We start from the raw sequence: 20,923 nt of genomic DNA, 5'->3' as shown, positions 1-20,923 counted from the left end.
GGTGATGCTGCTCGGGCGGCTGACCGCTCAAGCTGCGGTCGGAGCATTTCACGTAGGGGCTTCACCACCCCGGCGCCGTGCCAGCAGTGTTCGCGGTGGAATGTGCCCCCTCCCACCTTGTGAACTACGAGTGGCGGAATGAGGCCTGCCGGTCCACCCTGCAGCCGGACACTCGTGATGGTGCAAAGTGGCTCATGGATCGCGATTCGAGTCCAAACACACGGGCATACAACCCACGACATACAATGCGCACACGCACCGACATTCGCCACTAGGTGGCAGTGGTGTCACCAAAGTACTTGCGCCATGCTCGGTGGACTTTTAAGCACACACGTGCTCCTGTCCCTTCACTGGCTTCCTGATTTTAAGATTCTCTTGCTGGTATTCAGGGCCTTAAATGGACTTGCTCCTCCCCACATTCATGATCTCCTTCACCCACATATTCCATCAAGATCATTAAGATCCTCAGATTGTGCATTGCTCACTGTCACCACGGTCGAGGCTTCACACTTGGGGTGATGACGGCGACTTTGCAATTGCGGCTCCTGAACTCTGGTACTCGTTGCCCCTTCAAGGTCAGGCTTCTGAGAAACTTTACAAATCTTCAAATCTAAATTAAACACATCTGTTTAAAATTGCTTTCCCCCGAGTTATTTTCAAAATGTCTGACTTTTCTTGGTTGATATTAAACAATTTTCTGCCTTTTCATGCACAGCACTCTATAGAACGATTGTTTAAGGGCACTTTATACATTGAAGCATGCACCAACAGGTGATGGTCTACATGAAGGGACGTGAAATTCACGGCGGTTAGTGGTTTGAGGTGACGGCCGGTATTCGGCAGAACCGAATCCACCAACTGTATTCAATGCATTCGATAACCAACCATGCGTAGAGATGTGTAAAAACCCAGACACCGATAACACCCATTCCTTAATTAACTTTTGCCCAAATGTAAACACGCTTCTTGAAAATACATCAGCCACGTTTTGCTTTATTGTTTGTATTTAAAATAAAACAAATTGTGAATTGCACCCAAGAGTCAGGGCAAGCCCGACTAGGAAGTGCTGGGCGATTTGCGCTGTTCAGCACTTAGGCCCACAGGTGAGGTCTGCACCAACAGGTGATGGCGGTTGCAGGTAGTTGGGGACAGCTTTTTGCACCTTCATCTCGGTCATCAGAAGGACATGGTGATACTGGATGCAGCAGTGACGGATTTGTGAGCTTGGGTCGTAGGGGTTATCGCAGTGCTGCTTCGGAGTACGTGGCTCGTATCTAGAAATGTGCGAGTCCAACTCCTGAGCCGGGCTAAATATGAGCCCCTTCATCCTTTTAGAGGGTCGATAAAATAAGTGCTACTTTGTGTGGAAGTCAACGTTGGTTGTTGCCATGGATGGACTTTCGTCACAACCCATAGAAATGTGGAATTTCCACCACCGGCTCAGGGGCTGCGTGGATAATTTTGAGCACCTTCTCGTACTTGAGTGGTCAGGGAAACGCTTCGAATTGTAACGATCTGCATCACGAAGGCGGCTGGGAGAAAGGGGGCCATGAGACGGAGTGCAACTTTGATGTTTAGGCACGATGCCCTCCGGGCCCAGGACACGTGTTGATAAGCCTGGGGTGCCAATAGAGGATGCCGAGGGCGCACCGCATGTGGCTTGTACAAATGTCGTGGGTGGGCAGGAGTGGGCAGCCACCCCGCCCCCTACGTTCCCATGCGGCATTTAGGTTGCGCCAAGTGGGATGGGCGTGCGTGTGTGTGTTGTAGGATGAGAGGTGGGGAGCGGTGGTGAGGTGGGGAGCGGTGGTGTAGCGGTTAGCGCGCTGCGCTACAAACCCGGTGACTCGAGTTCGATTCTCGCTCACGGCCAACGCTGGTGACGATTATCTGAGCTGGTCCTGGGCCTCCCCTAGGTCGACTCGGCCTCCCAACCGCCTTCATGATGCAGATCGTTACAATTCCAGGGTAAATCTGTTTGCAGATGACACGATACTGATTACTGCTGGCCGCTCTCCGGATGACGTGATTGCTAAGCTTCAGGGTGATTTCAACAAACTACATCAGATAGTTGCTCTTAAACTGGTCCTGAATACCTCCAAAATCAAGGTGCTATGCTTCTCACCAGGACTAAAGCAGGAAGTTATTTTTCCCCAATTACATTCCTTAAATAATTATCAAATAGAGCAAGTCAAGATCTATAAGTATCTTGGGGTCATCTTTGATTCAAAACTGAATTTTCAAGATCACAATGATTATATTGGTAAAAAGACAAAATAAAAAAAAATGTTTTCTGTATCGACACAAGCACTGCTTCCCCCCTATGTTCCACTTGGAATTGATTACTGACATCGTATATAAATCAGCCCCCAATAATTTACTGAAGCTTGACTCAATTTATCACTCGGCCTTAAGATTTGCATTGAACTGCCCATATAGGACCCACCACTGCGATCTCTACATTGGGTCAAACTTAACTTCTCTTAATGATCGACAGCTTGTGTATCAGATCTTATTTATTCACGATGTACTTACAAAAAAAGCAGCAGACTACCTGCTGGATCTCCTCACTGTTTCGAAGAACAAATGTGACCTAAGGTCTTCGCTCATTTACCAGCTTCACATTCCTTATTGCCATACAAATACTGGAGGAAGGGCCTTTTCTATTGATGCCCCCAGGGTCTGGAATGCTGTCGCCAATAAACTGCAACTTGGATCACTACCCTGTGAGATCTTCACTCAAAACTGCTCTAGAGGAGTTATACACACCTAGCTGCCACTGCTATTCAAAATGTCCTGAAATCAATTGTATCATTCCGGATGACCGCTGCAAAGTATGATCTTGAGTTTTGATTGTGGTTCTGATCTTTAAAGGTGTATTGAGAAATTTAGATTCTGCTACTGATGCTCCTGCTGTTATGGAGTGACTCATGCAGCCAGCTATGGCTGCGGGGTTTGGTCGTACATGTTATGTATATCGTTTGTTGTTGGATTTGAATCACAGTTCCTATGATCACTGTAACATTGTTTTTGTGGCTTTATTTTGTTGATTTTGAGGACGATTTGGTCTGGCCATATTTGTTTGTTGTAGTACAGAGTTGGCCTGATAACTTTAATCTGCATTGTCTTATGGTTGTTATTGTTTGACTTGCATCCCACTGGGATTTTTGCACACAGCATTGAAATGCGGTGTTTTTTCTGGAAGACTTTGCTGTTTTTTCCAGGATTGTTCTGTTGCGTGTAGTCACTTTAAGATGTTTCTTGTTCATGTTTTTGTTTTGTTGCGGTTGCACCCGAGTCAAGAGCCGCATGGCTCACAGGGTTATACCTAATAAATTAAACTGAAAACTGAAACTGAAATGAGTACCAGGTGTAATGTGTAAACATCGCCACAAGGGAGACAAAGGTGGCCGGGCATGGTGTTGGCCATCCACCTGCTTGTGTGCCGTACGAGCCTTCAAAGGTGCTCGCTAGCAGCACTTGCCCCAACAGTCTGTTCAGGCAATACGGGGGGATCATTGTCTTTGTATGATATGGGGAAAGCAGGTTAGTGAAAAGCGCATAAGAGTGACACCCAGAGGTTTTGAGAACGAGGGGAGGCCCTCAAAGTCAGATGGTGGGATACTGTGAGGGCAGACCTTGGAGGTCAAGTGTGCACCGTCCGGCAGCCGAGGGACCTGGTAAATAACTTTGAGGCAAACGTGTGCCTAATTGGGCCACGAACACCAAGAGTTTCTCAAGCGGCCTCACCAAGGTGACGCAAGGACCCTCAGACTGCACGGCGAAGACACCTGCGGTTAACGGGGTCTATAAGACATTTGGAGTGAACGGGGTCTGTAAGACATTTGGGGTGAATGGGGTCTGTAAGACATTTGGGGTTAACGGGGTCTGTAAGACATTTGGGGTTAAGTGCATTTGGGGTTAACTGGGTCTGTAAGACATTTTCGTTTAACGGGGTCTGCGAGACATTTGGCGTTCACGGCCTTAGAGAGGGAGTCACAGCCACGACTTCCTCTGGACACCTCCATCTCAACGAACCGATGCGTTTTTTGTTTGCTCGTTGCTGTGATTTGCAGCTGCAACGACACTCTCTCGCCAATGCGGGGTTTTTTTTTCCCACGGTCGTGACGACAGGAACATCTTCAGTCGTTCAAGCGCGCATTCCAGGGATCGCTGCTCGTGAACTCGACGTTGAATTCCGAATTGTCGTAATTGAAGCGCGGCGTCGATGAGCCGCTGGCGACCGTGATGATGTCGTCATCGTCGTCGCCCTCCTCCTGCAATAGCTGGGACTTTGACCTGCGCATGGAAGAGCACGGCTCAGATTAAGATCGCGCCCGACTCCTGCACAGATGGTCACCGCATGGCGTGGCGCTTTCAGGTGCGCTTCTGCGGCCGTCTGGAATGAGCCTCTTCCGATATTAGGAAGCCACTGGAGCTGTGCATTTTTAAATAATGGAGTTTGACAAACTCATATCTTTAGAACTGCTTTTTGTGCTTTAGTTTGGTGTCCTTCCCCCCACAACCTCTGATAACGTACAAATGAAGTTCAACGTACACACACATACGTGCAGCATTACAGTGAGCCCCGTCGCTTCTCCCACCGTTCACCGCAAGCTGACACTTTACGCGAGACTACCGGGTGGATGTTAATAGTGAACATTCAAGGGATCCTGGGTGCTGGGATGCAAGTCTCATGCAGCACGAGCTGCGTGTTGCATTAACAGCGACAAGCCATGGAGTCGTGGAGCCCATGGGTTTGTTTAACACGAACTTCTTTCGCACCGTATGTAGCCAACCGTGCTAATTGGACGTCAGTATAACACGTAGGCTTTCGCGACCAGTATTATTAATCTTGATTTGAAGCTTTCATGACTGCAGGAATCCATACTCTTTGTCTCTTTCAGTCAAGTCACGTAGGTAGAAACATAATAGATCACGACGTTTTGAAGCAACACAAGCCATCGTCCTCAGGTGAAGCAATACAGCAGGCGGACTGCTGAGGCAAGAGGAAATGTAGCGAGGGAGCTACTGCCACAAGAGGTTATATACGTGTGTGGTGGGTACATTCAAGGGTAAGTGGGCGGGGCCAGGGATGGAATTTGTAAGTAAATGTAAGGCTAGCAAACAGAAGACTAGCAAGCGTCAGCTAATCCGAGGGGGGGAGGGAGGGGAGGGGCTGCCATAACGAGCGAGCAGGTGGGGATGCAATTTACAGAGGGATCGGCAGCAGGAGAAAGAGGGGGTGAGGCATGTGGAGTGACGTCACGTGTGGGACACACATTCTTGACCTGCGGGAGTGTAAATATCTACCCGCTCATGATTATTAATGTCGGGGGGGGGGGTCTTTTGTAGTGACGTCACGTACGGATGTAGCAGTGTGCTGCGTATAATTTTTTTCACCGTCACTTTCTGTAAAGAAACGTCACATTTGAAGCGACTTTGCATAATAATTTATTTAATTCAGCTCGACCTTCCTCTGCGTTAGCGTAAAAATCCACCCACTCATGAATATTAATGATGGGGGGGTGGGCCTCGTTGTGGAGTGACGTCACGCGGGGGGGTGGGCCTCATGTGGACTGACGTCACGCGCGGGACACACGCACATTCTTGGCTTATTATAGCAGTAATACACAACACATACTGCAATTCCTTACAGGTGAGTCACATGCTAAGGGGCTGATTACTGATCTATCACATGATTGCATACACCCCCACACCCCACCTCCGCCTCTGATCTCGAATTATGATGGGGATCAACAAGGATGACGTCATCCTGCACCATTTAAGACCGGAAGCAGGTGGATGGCTTCACTATTCTGGCAAATCTCCCGAAGATGCTGAATGTAATTTCCAGCGAAACGTCGTACTACTCAAATTCTAAATGTTATGGATCCACTCTTCAACACACCGGTGGGCTAAAGTAGTGAACTATTTGTCTTTTTTTCAACGTGACACATTTTTTACTGATTGGCCGTGTCGGGTGGTGAAGGGTTGGGACACATTTATAAATAACGCATTCTAACCCAAAAAAAAACCTTTATTAAGACTAATTGGACGTATGTGTAAAGATGACTGCGACTGCAGGAGATTGTTCCTGTTAAGGAAACGCAAAAAAAGACTCGGGCTGGAATGACGTGAACGTGATGCATTGGCTTGCGAGAACCCCGCGGCCACTGGGAGTGACAATTCACTTAATTATCTGCTTCTACTGCCTCTACTTCTGAGATCTAGTGGCCTTTGGTTCACAAAGCGGGAGGCAGCACTTTCCCACCTGCCCTGTTACAGACAGTTGTGCATGACATTCAAAACCATTTTATCATTTTTATGTATATATTATTTTTTTTATTCTCAGAACTGAAATTGAGCCAAATTAAGTTGGTCCACCAAATCAAATTTAATATAATTTTTTCGTGCAGTCAATCGGTAACCAGGCCGAGTCCATAAATCCGTATCGTTCTGACCTGCCCCTACTGAACATCCGTGAAAAAGGGCTTTAATGCTCATCAGATTACCCCTACAGTATAAATAAAGATTCTGATTCTGAATCCACTGCACAGGACCCGGTTAAATCGGAGGCAGCTCTCTGGATTGCAACCAAGGATCTGAGCGGTGGTATGCTCCGCACACTGACCTGCGAGGTACCCGGCCAACTCATGATAGTCCATCGGGGTAGGGGTGGAGGGAGACACTGGTTGTGTGGGGGGGGGGAGACACTGATGTGTGTGGGGGGGAGACACTGGTGTGTGTGGCTGTGTGGGGGGAGACACTGGTGTGTGTGGCTGTGTGGGGGGGGGGAGACACTGGTGTGTGTGGCTGTGTGGGGGGGGAGACACTGGTGTGTGGGGGGGAGACACTGGTGTGTGTGGCTGTGTGGGGGGGAGACACTGGTGTGTGTGGCTGTGTGGGGGGGGAGACACTGGTGTGTGAGACTGTGTGGGGGGGGAGGGAGACACTGGTGTGTGTGACTGTGTGGGGGGGAGGGAGACACTGGTGTGTGTGGCTGTGTGGGGGGGAGACACTGGTGTGTGTGACTGTGTGGGGGGGGAGGGAGACACTGGTGTGTGTGGGGGGGAGACACTGGTGTGTGAGACTGTGTGGGGGAGGAGGGAGACACTGGTGTGTGCGGCTGTGTGTGGGGGGGGGAGACACTGGTGTGTGTGGCTGTGTGGGGGGGAGACACTGGTGTGTGTGGCTGCGTGGGGGGGAGACACTGGTGTGTGTGGGGGGGAGACACTGGTGTGTGTGGCTGTGTGGGGGGGGGGAGACACTGGTGTGTGTGGCTGTGTGGGGGGGGAGACACTGGTGTGTGTGGCTGTGTGTGGGGGGGGAGACACTGGTGTGTGTGGCTGTGTGGGGGGGGGGAGACACTGGTGTGTGTAGCTGTGTGGGGGGGGAGACACTGGTGTGTGTGGCTGTGTGGGGGGGGAGACACTGGTGTGTGTGGCTGTGTGTGGGGGGAGACACTGGTGTGTGTGGCTGTGTGTGGGGGGAGACACTGGTGTGTGTGGCTGTGTGGGGGTTGAGGGGGAGGGAGACACTGGTGTGTGTGGCTGTGTGTGGGGGGAGACACTGGTGTGTGTGGCTGTGTGGGGGTTGAGGGGGAGGGAGACACTGGTGTGTGTGGCTGTGTGTGGGGGGAGACACTGGTGTGTGTGGCTGTGTGGGGTGGGAGGGAGACACTGGTGTGTGTGGCTGTGTGGGGTGGGAGGGAGACACTGGTGTGTGTGGCTGTGTGGGGGGGGAGACACTGGTGTGTGTGGCTGTGTGGGGTGGGGGGGAGGGAGACACTGGTGTGTGTGGCTGTGTGGGGGGGAGGCAGTGGTGTGTGTGGCTGTGTGGGGGGGGGAGGGAGGCACTGGTGTGTGCGGCTGTGTGGGGTGGGAGGGAGACACTGGTGTGTGTGACTGTGTGGGGGGGGGAGACACTGGTGTGTGTGGCTGTGTGGGGGGGGAGACACTGGTGTGTGTGGCTGTGTGGGGGGGGAGACACTGGAGTGTGTGGCTGTGTGTGGGGGAGACACTGGTGTGTGTGGCTGTGTGGGGGGGGGAGACACTGGTGTGTGTGACTGTGTGTGGGGGGGGAGACACTGGTGTGTGAGACTGTGTGGGGGGGGGAGGGAGACACTGGTGTGTGTGGCTGTGTGGGGGGGGAGGGAGACACTGGTGTGTGTGGCTGTGTGGGGGGGGGGGGGGGTGACACTGGTGTGTGTGGCTGTGTGGGGTGGGAGGGAGAAACTGGTGTGTGTGGCTGTGTGGGGGTTGGAGGGGAGGGAGACATTGGTGTGTGTGGCTGTGTGGGGGTTGGGGGGGAGGGAGAAACTGGTGTGTGTGGCTGTGTGGGGTGGGAGGGAGACACTGGTGTGTGTGACTGTGGGGGAGGGAGAAACTGGTGTGTGTGGCTGTGTGGGGGTTGGAGGGGAGGGAGAAACTGGTGTGTGTGGCTGTGTGGCGCTCGCCTGTTTCGGAGGTACTTGACCAAAAGGACGGTGACGACAACGATGATCAGGACTCCACCCACGCTGCACACCACCGCGATGATGATCGTCACCGTCGCATCTAAAAACATGAAACAAGTGTTTGTCAAACAAATGGGGAGCGGTAGGGCTGCGCTATGAACCTGGTGGCCCGAGTTTGATTTCCGTTGACGGCCAACACCCGTGACGGTTAGCTGAATTGGTTCTGGGCCTCCCTGAGGTCGACTCAGCCTCAACTAAGTACCTGGTGCGATGTGTAGACATCGGCACTGGGGATACAAAAGCAGTCGGGCGTGGTGCTGGCCACCCACCCCCTCGTGTGCCATACTGGCCTTCATAAGTGCTCACTAACAGCATTTGCCCCAACAGTTTGCTTCAGCTATACGGGCGATCTTTGTCTTTGTGTGTCGTCCTGGTTTACAGATTAACAAGGGCACTTCACAAATGATCAGTACACAAAGTATCATCATCATCTACGAGCACCTCAGTGGAGACACATACATCGCATCTCCTGACTTTGACATTCCTCCTCCTCGAAGACACCGGTGGAACCATCAACCGCATCAGAACATGAACAGGTCGATGCGCACATCTCCTTTGTGAATTGCAAATTAAATCCACGGTAATGCGGTTGTGGCCATGCAACCCAAACTATGGGCCACGTAGTAAACGCATGAAAATATATAGAGACGTACTGAGACAGGGACCCATAGAGACCTCTAAAGATACAATGAAGACGAGTCACGGTTGTGCGATTGTGGCCATGCAAACACAACTATGGACCGTAGTAAACCCCATTTGGTCTGTTGAACACGTGGCAGGCTTTCGCGACCAACATCATCCATAATACAAGTTATTATTTTGGGTTAGATCGCGTAAATATATAAATGTGTCGTTAAACCCGCCACCACCCGACACAGCCAATTAGTAAGGTTTGTCATGTAAACAGAACATGACAATTTGTTACTAGTACAGCACAACGGTGTGTTGGGAGAGCCAAGCCACAACATTTACAATCTGAGTATGACGATGAATGATGCTTGTTGTAATTCCTGGTGAAACGTCGTACTCAGATTGTAAATGTTGTGGCTTGGCTCTGCAACACAACGGTTAGTGCTGTACTAGTAACAAATTGTCATGTTCTGTTTACGTGGCAAACCTTACTAATTGGCTGTGTCGGGTGATGGCGGGTTTAACACCACATTTATATGTTTACGCGATCTAACAAAAAAACCTGTATTATGGACCACTTTGGTCTGCGCTTCTTCAACGGAGGAAGAGGAACAGTAAAATGACACGAACTCTCTCTCTAAGCAATCTCGCCATGGCGAACGTTGGCATTCCCTGTGCTCGAATAGAATACTCATCCTTATGTTCCACCACCAATATAATTATGAATGAATAATGACAAACACGCACAATTGTACAGGCAAGATAACATTGGTGCTGTCCACGTGATAAGCCACTTCGTTGAACTATCTTGTGTGGCCAGGTCATTTCTGAAAAATAAGCTACTAGCTCAGTGGGCTTTGCCTGGTAAAATACAAGTTTTTTTTTGTATAATTTGCTTACATTTCCGATACTTTGCACTCCTATCGTGTTTTGTATTGTTTGTTGTAACTTTCTTACCCACCTTTACTGGACATCTGTGAAAAAGAGCTGTATTGCTCATCGGATTCCTCCAGGATGAACAAATATTTCATATTCTGATGAGTGCCAAGTTAAAATCGAGGCGGTTGTTTTGTGGCCTCACCTTTGGTTTCACATCGGTCTCCAGTGTAGAAGTCGGGGCAGCGACAGTGAATTTGTCCACCTACTTCTGTGCAGCTTCCTCCGTTCAAGCATGTGTTCCCAGCAGCACACAGGTCGCCTGGTCGGCAGAGACGCGCACACACCAGATACACGGCCGCAACGCGTGTGGATTTTTTGAAGCGCGCGTAAACCCTAAAACCCTACCCAGCCCATCGTTGTGGAGAAAAAGAAATCGCAAAGTAAAAATGCAGATGGGCGACACGCCTCCTATCACACATCCGTGCCTCCACGTAAAAAACACGTGTTTTTGATGCATATCATTAGCCGCGTGAGGGCCTTCTCGGGGTGCATAATATCGGTGGCATTGGGTCAACACAAGCAAATTCTGGCACCGGTTATAGACGTGTTTCACGAGCGTCTTACCTGTGAACCCCTGTGGCCTACGAGGGCCGTTCCACAGCTCTTGTTTGATTACGTCACCCCCCCACCCACCTCACCCTCCCCAAAACCCTGCTTGTTTTGGCAAACTATACCTGGGCTCGCTGTGCTCGCTGGGCTCATTGTGCTCTCGCAACGGTCTCCTGTGAATGGGGGGGGACACTGGCACGTGACCTGCTGTCCACTCAACGATGAGCAGGTGCCTCCATTCTCACAGGTTACGTGAGCGCACGGATCATCTGCAAGGAAACCATCGTTGGATATCAACAACAACCTCTTCTCGCAAAGCTGTAGAACTTTAAAACCTCCCCACCCCACCGGAGGAGCGTCGCTATCGACGTGACCGCCGCTGGCATGCGCTCCCAGCAGGGGACAGCTGAACATGTGGCCGCGTCATTGTATGGGCCGCAAACTCAAACAAGAAATATGTATGTAGTGGTCCCTCGGTTAACGATATTAATCGGTTCCACAAAAACCATCGTGAATTGAAGTTATCGTTAATCCATTTCTTTCCAAGACGGTCGGAAGTTGACCTTTTCCATCCTCAAAACAAGGTTGATATTTAAACACGCAATTTTAATAAATACACGTCATAAGAACACATTCAAGCATTCATATTAATAGAAACATGAATAATGAATACATAGAGCTTAAAAATGTGCATAAATAGAGCATAAAATAAACATTTCCTTAGGCTAAGGAGATGATGGATGGCTTAAGGGGTTGATGGAGAAGTTGGGGTGGGAGAACATTTTTTCCTCACTTTCTTGTCTTTCTTCACATTAATTGTATGGGCCATTATTATCCTATTTAACTTTTAAGTAAAAAAACACTAAGTGTTCAAGAGAGTTGTTTCCATAAGCAACGCAACATCAAACATTGAAAAGCGAGCAGCCAGTTGCTCTGAAAACGCTCGTAAAATGGCGTCATCGCTGATTGGCTGAGGTCTGCTGCCGGGTCCACTTAGTAGCGCTCAGATTGGCCGAAATTGGTGGGTCCGCGTGATATCGTAAATCTATCGTTAATCGAAAATATATCGTTAATGGAAACAATGGGCACCCTACGGGAGGAAGATCGTGAATTTAAATATTGTGAATCGATGGCATCGTAAACCGAAGGACCACTGTAGTTCAATGATGTGGCCATGTGATAGTACATGTAAATGTCGTGGTCACATGACAAGCATCCAAGGCACGATGGGAGTTGTTCTCCCTCTGCTGTTTGTCGACTACTGGACATCTGTTAAAAAGAGCTTCATAGCTGGTCGAATTTCCTCCAATATAAATACATATTCTGATTCTGTTTGAGCACAACTTTGGATGTGAATAAGATATTGGTGTCGATTCTTATCCATCGCACGCGCTTGGTTCACGTAAATGTTGCAGCCACTGGAGGTGCCAAATTCAAACACGATGGCCAAAGACAACGTGTTTGTGAATGGAGTCGTGGCAATCCATCGAATCGTGAGCAAGGACGGATGGCCACAGGTGCCGTGACTCCGATTAGCACGGTTGGCTACGTACGCTGTGAAAGAAGTTCTACGTACGTACATGCATACGTTACCCCGATGCAATGCGAGACAATTCGGACAGCTGTGGTCAGAATGTATAAATCAATCAAATAAATACATCGCACCTCCGTTGCTAAGCTCCGCGCAAAAAATAAAACATCGTTTTGCCACCTATATTGGGCCTACCAGACAACAACATTACCAGCAGTAGTTGCTTTAGCAAGCTCAGGGTAGGATTCAACCTCCTGACGCTCATCAGCACAGCCAGGCATGCTAACACAACATGCTAACAGAACATGCTAACATGCTAACACAACATGATAACATTCTAACAGAACATGCTAATACAACACAACATGCTAACACAACACAACATGCTAACACACCATCCTTCTGACTTCTGACCTCCTTATAACCTCCTGACTCTCAACAGCACAGCCAGGCCTGCTAACACAACATGCTAACACAACACATCGTGCTAACACTACATGCTCACATGCTAACACAACATTATTCTGACTCCTTCTGACCTCTTGGCTCTCATCAGCACGGCCAGGCATGCTAACACGACGTCTGGTAACCCAGAAGTACGTGTTGGAGATGTAGAACAACGTTTGAATCGTTGATTTATTTGTGTTCTCCCCCGGAGAGTTTCACTCGAGCACACAGTAAGCTGTTGTACAATGATCAGTGGTCTCTCTGCCTTCCGATATCTGAACAATTGTGAATACCAGACACCTCTATGCTGGTCAATGAATAAGAGTAAAAACAGGTGCTGTAAAGACCGACAACTACAGACCACTTACATGACTTGGTGCACGTGCTAACGGACAGTCAGGAAGTGTGTCAAGGCCTCTGATTGGTGCAGAGAGAGAATCAAACTGATTGGAGGAGAAATTCAAACGTAAAAGGTGGGAAAACGAGGTTTGACTGTCGGGTAAACAGTTGACAACCGTTGAAGGAGGACGGGGATTGGCTGAGGGAATTAGGGGTGAGTGAACCTTCGAGAAAGGGGGACTCGAGGGATATAAAAAGGGATGGCACAAGGGGAAGAGACCGTTGGATAGACGACGAAGTTCGGGCCTAAATAAGAGTGTTCATGTCCAACAACAAAGGCTCTTAGTAAAGCGAAGAATGTGTGTCAGTCATTATTGCAAATGTAGAAACCCTCACTGGCCATTGTTGTTGAGCATTATGGGTAAATACATAAACAACCGTTGTGACCTGTCCATTAAAGTAATGATGCTTAGTCAGCAGCATGTCCTTCGACAAGCAACGCCGGGACCAGTTGTGACTTTCGGGGTCTCATTGCAGGGCCGGGCTTGTAAAGCGATCGCTGTTGGGTTGGCCAGATGCTATTGTTTTTGAGAGTGACCCCATCTATAAGATTAATTTTTTTCCACCTTTGCTCAGTCACTGGATGTTGCAATGACGGGTGGCACAGTGTCAACGCGGCGTGGTGGGGCTCGTGTTCAGCACCCCCGTGCCCACGTACGCGGACAGCTCCGGAACGAACGCCGTCACCGCTTCCTATTCCAAGGCAAACCGCGGATTCGTGATGCTCACCGGCAAAGCAGCCGATGGTAAAATCGCCAACGGTGCAGAGTTCATTGGCGCCACAGCTCGTGTCCGTGCACTGCACCAAGTTTGCTTTCATGCACGTGCAGTTCTTGTTGCAGCCGGATGCGTAAAACGTCTCTCCAGCCTTCACAGAACACGCGCACACACACACAGACAAAGAACCTCTGTTATAGCCTTAACAGACTGTTGGAGTAGTACTGTTAGCTAACACCTATAAAGGCTGGCATGGCACACGAATGGGGTGGGTGGCCAGCACCACGCCCGGTCACCTTTGTCTCCCTCATGGGCGATGTTTTACACGCAACATCAGGTACTCATTTGAGGCCGAGTCGACCTAGGGAGACCCTGGAGCGGTTCAGATATTCGTCATCGATGTTTTCTTACAGCAGGAATCGAACTCGGGTCGCTCGGTTCGTAGCACAGCGCGCTAACTGCTACTCCCCACATGTAACGGCACAACAACAACCACTATTCGCCACTAAGTGACGGTGACATCACCACGGTGCTTGTGCAACGCTAGGTGCACGTTAAGGCCACGAAGTGTCGAACGCCCGCTGGCAGGAGGTCACAGGACAGACTCAGGGGTGCCGTGGGTCGACTAACTGAGATGACTGACTGATGCACCACCTGTGCCCTCTACATGCACACACACACATTGTGATTGATGCACAAGTGACAACATCACATTTATCCCTCTATTTAAGACCGAAACAAGAGGATTTCTCTATAACTCTGGCTGTCGTCTGATGATGCTAGTCGTAATTACTGGCGAAACGTCACGGTAGTCAAATTGTAAATGTTGTTATGGGTTTACTCACCAACACACCGGTGTGCTGTACTTGTAACGAATTGGCACGTTCTGTTTACGTTACAAACCTTACTAATTGGCTGTGTCTGGGAGTTGCGGGTTTAAATACACATTTATATTTACGCGATCTAACCCAAAAAAAAAAATAACTATTACGGATTTCAAGAGCAGCAATGCGATGTGGTGAATACAAGACGGTGGCCCTTCATAATAACGTCTCTAAGCAGTTCCATGAAGAGCTGCATGCGGGGCCTGGAGCCGCAGGTTGTCGACCCCTGGTCTAGAGAGTCTCTTGCCTGCAGATGGGGTTTTAGCACGAGGAGCGTGATGAATGAACCAAGCTTGAGTGTTGTTCGTGTTGCTGGTAAACCTGGATACATCCCCATTAGAGCTCCCATACAATTCCACTTCCAAACGCACGGCTGGTTGATCGGTTTCCCTTGGATAGCCATGCTTAGAGGATCGTCAATCTACTCAAATATGCGATTTAATCCCCACCTCCGATTTAGCACGGTTGGGCAACGTACGCTGCGAAGAAAGCTCAACACACACATACGCGAGACGCGTTATCATTATTGTTGGAGCGAAGCGAATCGACCGAGCAATGGCATTACGTTGCGCGCACAACTGGAGATGCCGCGTTCTTCACGTCGGTCGCCACTGGGCCCCCCCCCCCCCCGTCACCTCGCGGTAGGAGTTCTCGTAGAGGCAGCCGCACTGGGTGAAGGGGATGCAGTCGAAGCCGCTCATCACGAACCCGGGCATGCACTGGCAGCCCTCCACGTCGGGAAGCTCGCAGTTCGAAGAAGCGGCCAAGTCCCCGCAGGTGGACGGGCAGGCGGACATGCGCTCGACGTAGACGCTGTTTAGAGGGCACGTCGGTTCTGTGTATGCACACACACACACACACACGTCGGTTCTGTGTATGCACACACACACACACGTCGGTTCTGTGTATACACACACACGCCGGTTCTGTGTATGCACACACACACACGCCGGTTCTGTGTATGCACACACACACTCACCGGTTCTGTGTATGCACACACACACTCACCGGTTCTGTGTATGCACACACACACTCACCGGTTCTGTGTATGCACACACACACTCACCGGTTCTGTGTATGCACACACACACTCACCGGTTCTGTGTATGCACACACACACTCACCGGTTCTGTGTATGCACACACACACTCACCGGTTCTGTGTATGCACACACACACACGCCGGTTCTGTGTATGCACACACACACACACGTCGGTTCTGTGTATGCACACACACACACACGTCGGTTCTGTGTATGCACACACACACACACGCCGGTTCTGTGTATGCACACACACACACACGCCGGTTCTGTGTATGCACACACACACACGCCGGTTCTGTGTATGCACACACACACTCACCGGTTCTGTGTATGCACACACACACACACCGGTTCTGTGTATGCACACACACACTCACCGGTTCTGTGTATGCACACACACACACACCGGTTCTGTGTATGCACACACACACACACACCGGTTCTGTGTATGCACACACACACACACCGATTCTGTGTAATAACACAAAGACAAAGATTCCCCCCCACCGTGTAGCCTTAACGGAGCTGTTGGGGCATAGTGCCTATGAAGGCCGGAACGGCACACGAAGGGGGTGGCCAGCACCACGCCCAACCGCCTTTGTCTCTCCAGTGGCGATGTTTATACACCACACCCAAGTACTTATTTGTGGCTGAGTCGACCTAGGGGAGGCCCAGGACCGCTTCAGATAATCCCCACTGGTGTTGGCCATGAGCGGGAATCGAACTCGGGTCGCCAGGTTCGTAGCGCAGTGCGCTAACCGCTACACCACCGCTCCCCATAAAACGTAACAACAACAACCGCCATTCGCCACTAAGTGGCGGTGACGTCACCACGACGCTTGTGCCAGGCTATGTGCACCCTGAGGCCACGTGAAGTGTCGAACGCCCGCTGGCAGGAGGTCACGGGGCAGACCCAGGTGCCACGGGTCGACTGACTGAGATGACTGGCTGATGCACCACCTGTGCCCCCTACTGTGCCAACCTGCTGTGCTTTAGCCACCCGGCGCTCCGCTCGTTGTTCTGAGCGTCGCTCCTCCGCCCTCCGTTGTTGTTGGAGGGCGACTGCCTCCAACTGCCCAGTAGCATCCTTCACGAGCCTCCTCCACAGAGGCCGATCTTGACACCGCTGCTACCAGTCATCGGCAAGTCCACTCAGCTCCACGTCCTCCTGTACCACATCACTCCATCTCTTCTCTAGCCCGTGCCGCGTCCGCTTAGCCCCCTCAATCCGGCCAAACAAAAGCTGTTTCGGCATGCGGTGGCTGGGCATGCGGGCTACATGACCCAGCCATCGCAGCCTTGCCCGCCGGAAGAGCTCACCGATGGGACCCTGCCCAGATCTTTCAAGGATTTGTGAGCTCCTCACACAATCCAGTCTGGTTAAACCCAGGATGGATCGTAGGCAGGCCAGCCTAAATGTTTCCAACCGGCGAAGATGTTCCATTAGGGGGGTCCACGTTTCGCAAGCGTAGAGAAGGGAGGGAATGACCATGGCCGAGAAGACCTGAAGCTTAGTGCGGAGCGACAGACCAGGTAGCTTCCACACAGCGTTACGCAACCGATGAAAAGATATTGCCGCTCGACTGATTCGGAGTGAGACCTCTGCTGTTAAACTGGAGCCAGTCATAAGCACACTGCCCAGGTATGGGAAACTCTCCATACTCTCCACAACTGCCCCATCACCGATTGGGAGTTGTGGGGGTGGAGTGTCCGATGGTACAAAATACCCAGGCAGGTGCTTAGTTTTGGTGGGGCTGATGGTAAGGCCCCACCTCTTAGTGGCACGCTTCAGTCTCAGCAGCAGCGTCTCCAACTCCTCCTCTGACTGAGCAGCTATTACCAAATCATCAGCATACATAACGTGGTTGAGCAATAGGGAGCCATCCCTTGACCGCACCCGGGCATCGATCAGCCTCCCATTATATCTGTACCATGACAAGGCACGTGACAGGAGTGCGCACACACAGACACTGCGACGCACATATAAACGATATACTAAGCATCACACGAGTGGCGATCATGGAAATGATGGTGTTGATTCAATAGGGAAAGAGACTGAGAACAAAGGAGGAGGTAGAAGTGGAGAGAGGAAAGGGAGGAAGATGGTGGCATGATAGATGGGGGGTGGGAAATAGTCCATTGAGGAAGGAATCTATGGAAGGGGGACCAGATGCGTGTGGTGCACGTTAATTACCACTAAACTATTTTTACTAAAGCATTTATTTTATTTTACCAGGTAAGGCCCACTGAGCTATGTAGCTCTTTTTTTAGAAGTGACCTGGCCACAAATGATAGCTCGATGAAGTAGATTATAATCACGTGAAAATGTATAACAGCCAAATATTCGAAACGCGTAATGTTGATTCTAAAAGTGAAGGGAAAAACCGGAGGACCTGTAGAAAAATCCACGCGACCACAAGGAGAGAGACATGCAATCTCCAAATATACAGCGGACGTTAGGGTCGGGATCGAACCCACGACCCTCCTGTATACCAGTCGAGGTAGTTAACATCTCGCCACCGCGGTGCCCGTAATTGCATCAGAGGTGCCGAGTGACATTGGTGAGTGAGATCTCACCGCATCCCGTGACATTCCTCCAGCTCCTGGGAGTGATGCTCTGCTGCTGGCAGGCTGCCGCGTAAACCTCCAGGCTGCTGCAGAACGTCTCTCGGTCTTCGATGTTTTCGCACATGTCGTACAAGCAGTTCCTGTGGAAGCGCAGCACGCGATGCGACGCGCCAAAACGACATCTCCACGTCAATGCGCCCGCTGCATGGAAGGGTCCTTGAACGCACAGTGTTGGTCTCCGGGGTTTGACCACACTGCGCCACACTGGTCAGCGTGGGTTGGTGAAGCTGGGCAGGTGGGGCCCGGGACTGGTTCAGATGTCCGTTTGCCACTTGTGTGAGCTGTGCCCGCAAACTGAAGCTTAAAGTCGCCAGGTTCACCATGCAGTGCGCTGACCACCTCGGCCACTTGCTCCACTGGCGTCACTTATCTCAAATTTTTAATGGGTACATTTTTGTCGCCAGTTTCTTTACGGCTAGGATTTGAATATCAAGTTTAACTTGGCTCAATTTTAACAATCTTACCAGATAAATTGTCACTAATTCACAACGAGTAAAAATTCGCAAGCTAATTTACCATTCTAAGAGGATAATTTACAATCTTGATTTAAAGCTTTTGTGACTTCAGGAATCCATACTCTCTGGTTCTTTCGGTAAAGTTCTCGTAGATAGAAGAAGAACAAATAATAAAAGAACACGACGTTTTGGTCGCAACACAAGCGTCCGTCATCAGGTGAGAAAGAATGATCTGCTGTTGTGGCTTTATATAGGCATGGGAGGGGGGGAAGGGGGGTTTTGTAGAGTTGTGGCTGCAGGAGTTCACGGGGGAGAGGGGGTAAGGTTTGTGGTATGCAGGGATGGGTGGGGGCTGTTGATGGGTGGGGGCTGGTGAAATTAGCATGTCCATGAGCTTGAATTAGTAAACGAAAACAGCACGGGTGTAAGAGTGAGAATCACAGCAGTTAAAACTTGACGTGGTTTATCACGTCCTTCCAATGATTGCTCAATCTGAATCCATCTTCTCGATTAAAGTTTTGTCTGTGTTTGTATGTCTGGATGGCTTCATGAACAAATCTCTGATGGTAGCCCGAGGGTTTGCAGAGCACCTTGGTCTCGGAAAAAAACAATGTCATGTGTGCCCACAGCGTTGAAACAATGATCCGCCACCGCCGAGGTGTTGGTTCTACCGTGTTTCAAATCCGCTTTGTGTTCACGAGCCCGGTATAAGACATGTCGCTTCGTTTCACCAATGTAACTGCTGCCGCAGACACCAGGACATTGCATGTCCGGAATCGCATCCTTCACCGATGGGATCAAATCACGGATTTTGTGTACTATATTGAACCGAACTTGGATCTTTTGTTTTTTCAAGATTTTGGAAATCCTTTTGGTGACCCCTGCTATGTATGGCAAGGTGATGGTTTTGATTGGGTCCTCAGATGGTTCTCTACCCATGGTTGGGGATGCAGCTTTGCGGATTGTGCGGTCAGAATATCCATTCCTCCTGAGAGCCTAGCGTACGTGCTCAAGCTCACTGGCTAAGTGGTGCTGGTCGGAGATGCAACGAGCCCTATGGTGTAGTGTTTTGATGAGGGAATTCTTCTGGGCTGGATGGTGGTGGAAGTCAGACTTTAGATAGGAATCCATGTGGGTGGCTTTCCTATAGACAGTGTCCCAACGAGCCATCAGGTCTCTTCTCGATCAAAACATCCATGACTGGTAGCTCTCCCCTATCAAAAGTGGTAGCGAATGTTTTCATAGAGAAATTTGAGACAGATGCCATCCAGACATCCACCCGACGTCCTTCCTTGTGGAAGAGATACGTAGTGCCTGCCGGCACTGTACCAATTTCTCAACCACATCAATTCCATACACCCGTCTATCAAATTCACCATGGAAGTGGAAAAGGATGGCAAGCTACCACGTCAAGTTTTAACTGCTGTGATTCTCACTCTTACACCCGTGCTGTTTACTAATTCAAGCTCATGGACATGCTAATTTCTCCAGCCCCCACCCATCCCTGCACGTCACAAACCATCCCCCCTCTCCCCCCAATGAACTCCTGCAGCCACGACTCTACAACCCCCCCCTTGCCCCCTATATAAAGCCACAACAGCAGATCATTATTTCTCACCCGATGACGGATGCTTGTGTTGCGACCGAAACGTCGTGTTCTTTTATTATTTTTTCAATATACGTGACTTTACCGAAAGAACCAGAGAGTAAGGATAATTTACCGTTAAACTAACTTGTAATTACTGAATTCTAACAATTAAAATATAACGTCACAACGGCTAAATCGTAATGGCTGAATTAGTATCCAAAATCTTATAACGTATCTACATTATAATATTTAAACAATTAAAATGAAACGTCGAATTAACCGAAATTGTATGACGTATCTGCATTCTAACAATTTTAATGTAACGGTGATATGATGCCCCCCACCGTAGGAACTTGATGTTCCACGCCAGACCTCGGCGCTCGCTGCGACTTACGTGAAGTAGTGAGCAGGGGGAACCTCGTCAAGGCATTGCCCAAAGGGCCCCTCGGCCTCCTTCATAATCCCACACGCGGTGGCGCCCTGCAGTTCTGCCAGCTGGCCGGCACCACAGGACAGGCCATCGAAGTCATCCTGCATCCAGGAAGGTGCTTCCCTCCTAGAAGAGCCACGCACCCGCTTGCGTCAGTTCACCG

General features: G+C 50.0%; 1 protein-coding gene across 1 annotated transcript in view; it reads right to left on the bottom strand.

Moving 5' to 3' along the window:
- Positions 1 to 977: 977 nt before the first annotated feature.
- Positions 978 to 20,923, bottom strand: part of LOC116954624 (zonadhesin-like) — a 38,388-nt gene continuing 18,442 nt past the window's right edge. The window contains exons 10-17 of the mRNA XM_076052247.1: positions 20,725 to 20,886; positions 18,237 to 18,367; positions 15,250 to 15,449; positions 13,743 to 13,881; positions 10,762 to 10,905; positions 10,230 to 10,346; positions 8,459 to 8,558; positions 978 to 4,299 (exon numbers count right to left, since the gene is read on the bottom strand). Of these exons, the coding sequence (XP_075908362.1) occupies positions 4,143 to 4,299; positions 8,459 to 8,558; positions 10,230 to 10,346; positions 10,762 to 10,905; positions 13,743 to 13,881; positions 15,250 to 15,449; positions 18,237 to 18,367; positions 20,725 to 20,886 (1,150 nt within the window). The 3' untranslated portion in view covers positions 978 to 4,142. The remainder of the gene's footprint in view (positions 4,300 to 8,458; positions 8,559 to 10,229; positions 10,347 to 10,761; positions 10,906 to 13,742; positions 13,882 to 15,249; positions 15,450 to 18,236; positions 18,368 to 20,724; positions 20,887 to 20,923) is intronic.

Source organism: Petromyzon marinus, chromosome 55 (genome assembly GCF_048934315.1).
Source record: "Petromyzon marinus isolate PM22_M1 ecotype Great Lakes invasive population chromosome 55, UKy_Petmar_22M1.pri1.0, whole genome shotgun sequence".
In the NCBI taxonomy this organism is placed as follows: Eukaryota; Metazoa; Chordata; class Hyperoartia; order Petromyzontiformes; family Petromyzontidae; genus Petromyzon; species Petromyzon marinus.
The sequence above is the reverse complement of the archived record's forward strand: the minus strand, read 5'-3'. Positions and strand labels throughout refer to the sequence as shown.